The sequence below is a fragment of the Poecilia mexicana genome, unplaced genomic scaffold (assembly GCF_051168715.1).
Source record: "Poecilia mexicana isolate PSO_F unplaced genomic scaffold, ASM5116871v1 scaffold_16, whole genome shotgun sequence".
Lineage (NCBI taxonomy): Eukaryota > Metazoa > Chordata > Actinopteri > Cyprinodontiformes > Poeciliidae > Poecilia > Poecilia mexicana.
This window is the reverse complement of record NW_028263385.1, coordinates 26,676,990-26,681,798: the sequence shown is the minus strand read 5'-3', so window position 1 is coordinate 26,681,798 and position 4,809 is coordinate 26,676,990. Positions and strand designations below refer to the sequence as shown.

The following is a 4,809-nucleotide window of genomic DNA, read 5'->3' as shown; positions in this document are numbered from 1 at the left end:
AAATGCATGAGATACAATCAGCTACAGTTTGAGTTAAAGTGAGATCTATTGTTTGTTTTGTTATTCTAATTTCCTTTATATTTCTATCTTCCTAGTATATCTTCATTACCAACTGGTACAAGTTTTATATAAGTATTTTGTTTTGTTTCATTCTTTTAAAGAGTTGGAAAAGTGTTTCTCGTGCCTTAATCTGTTGTTTGGCAGTCAGGTTATTTATTTGTATTATTTAATTTAATTTTTTTCATTTTAGACTTTAAAATACCAGAATTAATAATTTTGCATTTCTGATTGTCTGACAACATCATTTTAAAATATTAAATCAGATGATCCCATCCAGTTACTCGCTACTTGAAAAGCCTTTTTAAGAAACACTTTTTTATTCTTACTTGAGCAATTTTTGGACAGCTTTTACTTTTACTTGAGTAAAAATATGTTGAAGTAGCATAACCCCTGCTTAAGTGAAGTTATTGTATAATTACTACAGATTTAGTTTTAATGAGGAAGATCCATGAGTTTATTAAAAAGTGAAAATTCTGTCCTGCTTGGAAAACCTCTGACCTTTGATGATATTTAGGTGAGGAACTTTAATTTTGTTTAAAAAATACTGAAAAATCTAAATGAGCATATATAGTCATACATTTTGGTAAATAAATTTAAAATTTATGAGAATTACATCAGTAAATATGCAGATATTTGGTTTGAGCAAAAACACGCTCAGAAACAAAAATGAAATGCTTATTGGCACTATTGTAGTTCCATAAATTAATTAAAATATAGGCTTAAATATAAATTATTTTATGTTGAAAAACAGCCACTAAACCCCTGAGGCTGTGCTGCAGTGTATGCTATAAAAGCAGATTTTCAAGAGGTTTTATTCTTGCTACTTAGCAACAACTTAGCAACCCGCCAGCAAACATGAAGAAGCACAAACACGAAGAAATGTATCGAGGAGTAACATTTATTACAGCAAAAAAAAAAAAAAAACATCACACCTCTGCTCAAATTAGCGCCTTCTGCAGCGATTATACTTTGCAGGACACGTCTGCATGTTTCCACAGGCAATATGGATGAAGAGATGAAATCCACTCACATCCTTCAAAAAGTAAGGCAATATTCAACTACATCGAAAAGAGCGAATGCAGAGAAGGGATTTTTTTTTGTGTGTGTGTAGTTGAAGTTTTCTTCTGGTTTCTCAGAATCTGCAGCAGAAGCCGCAGCCTCTCATGCCGGGGCAGCAGCCGCAGCAGATGCGGCAGCGACGGCGCTGCATGTGGACTGAGCTGTACGGCATCTGTGTAGGGACATAAAAGAAATGTCATTCCACCACCTATTTGATAAAGTACCTCCCAACTAGTATTATATATATATAAATGCAGCTGTAAGGCCAATAAATGCAAATTTAAGAAAATATTTATTTAGAATGGTAGATGTCATTTTCAACATGTTCAAATGTTCAAGTGCAAATAAAGAAATAATCCTATTTCAAAAAGCAAAATAAAAAGAGAACATTTTCAATAACCTAACATCTAAATCTGTAGGGTTTATATGTCTACAGTCAGACTGACGTTAATTTATTCAGCTTACCTTCCAGGAGTCCTCTGGGATGTCTTGACCAGCAGGAACTGCTCTGCCGTTGGTCAATCCGTCCATCAGTTCGGGTCCCTGTAAAAGAGTTTTGTTAATGTACACCAAACGTCGTCAGTAACACAAACTATAAATCAGTGTGGATGAAGTCCTTACCTCAATCACCAGGTCAGCAGAGCTCTCCTGAACCCCAATGATTGTCACCACAATGGCCACGGCAACGGCAAGAGTGAACGCCTTCATTTTTTTTTTTTCAGTGTCGTTTTCCGGCTGGAGCTTCAGAAACCCAAGTTGAGCTGCTTCGACCTCGATGTCTGAATGTGAGCAGAGCGCCGGTATTTATACCCACTCAGGTATCTGTTGCAACGTTGAGGTGACAGAGCAAAAGGGAAGTATTTCAAAAAGAATTGCGAATGCGAACGGTTCAAAAGTTTCAATTCACTTTTGAAAACAAAAAACAGAGCGGCGCGTTTGGAAATGTGGCTGTTTTCTTTCTTCCCTCTTTAAAGCAACGTGCAGCGGATGTAACAACTAGTGACCTGTGGTGCAATGTTTGTAGTTGAGGATCTGTGATTTAGTTAAAATGAAGATAAAAACAAGTGTAATTCAACTGTTAGTTTTGCACTTTTTTCCCATCCACAAATCTGTGAACTTCACTGAAGTTGTGTGAAGTCAAAAATGCCGGAACCAACCAAAACTTTAGAACTGTGTTAGGACAGGATGTTGGTATTTATGGAACCAGTTAATTCCACTTTTTTATTTTAATGTTTTACATTTTGCCCTAAGCAGATTTGTTCCCTATGAATAATCTAATGCCATCTTAATTTGCTCAGTAACTCCACATTCCACGGTCTACTTTCAGCCGTTTCACAGATGGCTGAAAAAAAACAAGTCAAAATTATGATTTCTCATAATCTTCTTCTCATAATCAGATCTATCTATCATGCACTAATACTTTGAGTGAAGTTTTCATTCCTCATTTTTAGCTGTGCTGCAAAAATAATTAAAGCTCAGGCGACTCGATGAAGAGAATCAGTAACATCAGTTTTCTAGTCTAGTTTCGGTGCAGGGCTTTGCTTAGGTAGGTTTGAAGCTGTACAATACTGAAGAGCTGGTTCATAAGCTAAATTTAACTTTTTTTTTAATATCCTGGATTTTCATGATGCTGGTGGTTCACTAATGTTTTACAGCGATCTAACTGCAAACACAAACCACATAAAAAAAATATGTACATGCATAATTTTAAAGATGTCCTTACACTATTATATAACTCCATTCTTTTTATTGTTCGGGGAATAAAAACCTGTTGGCTTAAACACACTAACTTCAACCTAAAATATCGTTTTCTGACAATGTAGAAAGAGAAACGCTGTTGAAAACATGGCCGTTCTTTTGACACATTTCTGTTGCTGCTGCCAAACAGAAAGAAACATCAAGTTGCCTCAGTGAACCGTGTTAGTGATGAAATAACAGACAGTTTAAAGCCCTGTACGTTTTTAACATTGAGTAATCAAACAGTCGAAAACAAACTGACATCAAGGTCAGCGCACGTTTTGACCTCTGACTCCACCTGTCCAAAATCCCCAAAAACGCAGATGTTTTTTATTCTCATATTTATTCATAATTTATACATAAACCAAACTGGCAACTTAGTTGTGCGGTTTTATTTTATAGTATGTTAGAGACATTTTTGCTTCTCTTTTAAAGCAATTTTTTGTTTTGATCTCGTCATACGTTTCACACAGCAGGTCTGTGGGACTGCTGCAATGTATGCTATAAAAGCAGATTTTCAAGAGGTTTTATTCTTGCTACTTAGCAACAACTTAGCAACCCGCCAGCAAACATGAAGAAGCACAAACACGAAGAAATGTATCGAGGAGTAACATTTATTACGGCAAAAAAAAAACATCACACCTCTGCTCAAATTTAGCCCTTCTGCAGCGATTATACTTTGCAGGACACGTCTGCATGTTTCCACAAGCAATATGGATGAAGAGATGAAATCCACTGACATCCTTCAAAAAGTAAGGCAATATTCAACTACATCGAAAAGAGCGAATGCAGAGAAGGGATTTTTTTTTTATTATGTAGTTGAAGTTTTCTTCTGGCTTCTCAGAATCTGCAGCAGACGCCGCAGCCTCTCATGCCGGGGCAGCAGCCGCAGCAGAAACGGCAGCGACGGCGCTGCATGTGGACTGAGCTGTACGGCATCTGTGTAGGGACATAAAAGAAATGTCATTCCACCACCTATTTGATAAAGTACCTCCCAACTAGTATTATATATATATAAATGCAGCTGTAAGGCCAATAAATGCAAATTTAAGAAAATATTTATTTAGAATGGTAGATGTCATTTTCAACATGTTCAAATGTTCAAGTGCAAATAAAGAAATAATCCTATTTCAAAAAGCAAAATAAAAAGAGAACATTTTCAATAACCTAACATCTAAATCTGTAGGGTTTATATGTCTACAGTCAGACTGACGTTAATTTATTCAGCTTACCTTCCAGGAGTCCTCTGGGATGTCTTGACCAGCAGGAACTGGTCTGCCGTTGGTCAATCCGTCCATCAGTTCGGGTCCCTGTAAAAGAGTTTTGTTAATGTACACCAAACGTCGTCAGTAACACAAACTATAAATCAGTGTGGATGAAGTCCTTACCTCAATCACCAGGTCAGCAGAGCTCTCCTGAACCCCAATGATTGTCACCACAATGGCCACGGCAACGGCAAGAGTGAACGCCTTCATTTTTTTTTTCAGAGTGTCGTTTTCCGGCTGGAGCTTCAGAAACCCAAGTTGAGCTGCTTCGACCTCGATGTCTGAATGTGAGCAGAGCGCCGGTATTTATACCCACTCAGGTATCTGTTGCAACGTTGATTTGACAGAGCAAAAGGGAAGTATTTCAAAAAGAATTGCGAATGCGAACGGTTCAAAAGTTTCAATTCACTTTTGAAAACAAAAAACAGAGCGGCGCGTTTGGAAATGTGGCTGTTTTCTTTCTTCCCTCTTTAAAGCAACGTGCAGCGGATGTAACAACTAGTGACCTGTGGTGCAATGTTTGTAGTTGAGGATCTGTGATTTAGTTAAAATGAAGATAAAAACAAGTGTAATTCAACTGTTAGTTTTGCACTTTTTTCCCCTCCACAAATCTGTGAACTTCACTGAAGTTGTGTGAAGTCAAAAATGCCGGAACCAACCAAAACTTTAGAACTGTGTTAGGACAGGA

The 4,809-nt window shown here is 37.1% G+C and overlaps 2 protein-coding genes across 2 annotated transcripts; both read right to left on the bottom strand.

Annotated features, from left to right (window-relative positions):
• Nucleotides 1-940: 940 nt before the first annotated feature.
• LOC148155105 (hepcidin-like) lies at nt 941-1,924 on the bottom strand. The gene is made up of 3 exons (XM_088013684.1): nt 1,741-1,924; nt 1,585-1,662; nt 941-1,291 (listed from the first exon to the last, which is right to left on the bottom strand). Exons 1-3 carry the CDS (start codon nt 1,825-1,827, stop codon nt 1,193-1,195), a joined length of 264 nt encoding a protein of 87 aa, XP_087869810.1. The 5' UTR covers nt 1,828-1,924; the 3' UTR covers nt 941-1,192.
• A 1,528-nt stretch (nt 1,925-3,452) lies between these two features.
• Nucleotides 3,453-4,429, bottom strand: LOC148155104 (hepcidin-like). The gene is made up of 3 exons (XM_088013683.1): nt 4,245-4,429; nt 4,089-4,166; nt 3,453-3,795 (listed from the first exon to the last, which is right to left on the bottom strand). Exons 1-3 carry the CDS (start codon nt 4,329-4,331, stop codon nt 3,697-3,699), a joined length of 264 nt encoding a protein of 87 aa, XP_087869809.1. The 5' UTR covers nt 4,332-4,429; the 3' UTR covers nt 3,453-3,696.
• Nucleotides 4,430-4,809: the final 380 nt, after the last annotated feature.

Bases quoted from the DNA above. Each gene is read 5' to 3' on its own strand.
- LOC148155105 (XM_088013684.1), bottom strand. From the start codon at position 1,827: ATGAAGGCGTTCACTCTTGCCGTTGCCGTGGCCATTGTGGTGACAATC. The intron at 1,663-1,740 runs GTAAGGACTTCA...ACTCTTTTACAG, and splicing joins CTGCTGACCTGGTGATTGAG to GGACCCGAACTGATGGACGG. The intron at 1,292-1,584 runs GTAAGCTGAATA...GTCCCTACACAG, and splicing joins TCCCAGAGGACTCCTGGAAG to ATGCCGTACAGCTCAGTCCA.
- LOC148155104 (XM_088013683.1), bottom strand. From the start codon at position 4,331: ATGAAGGCGTTCACTCTTGCCGTTGCCGTGGCCATTGTGGTGACAATC. The intron at 4,167-4,244 runs GTAAGGACTTCA...ACTCTTTTACAG, and splicing joins CTGCTGACCTGGTGATTGAG to GGACCCGAACTGATGGACGG. The intron at 3,796-4,088 runs GTAAGCTGAATA...GTCCCTACACAG, and splicing joins TCCCAGAGGACTCCTGGAAG to ATGCCGTACAGCTCAGTCCA.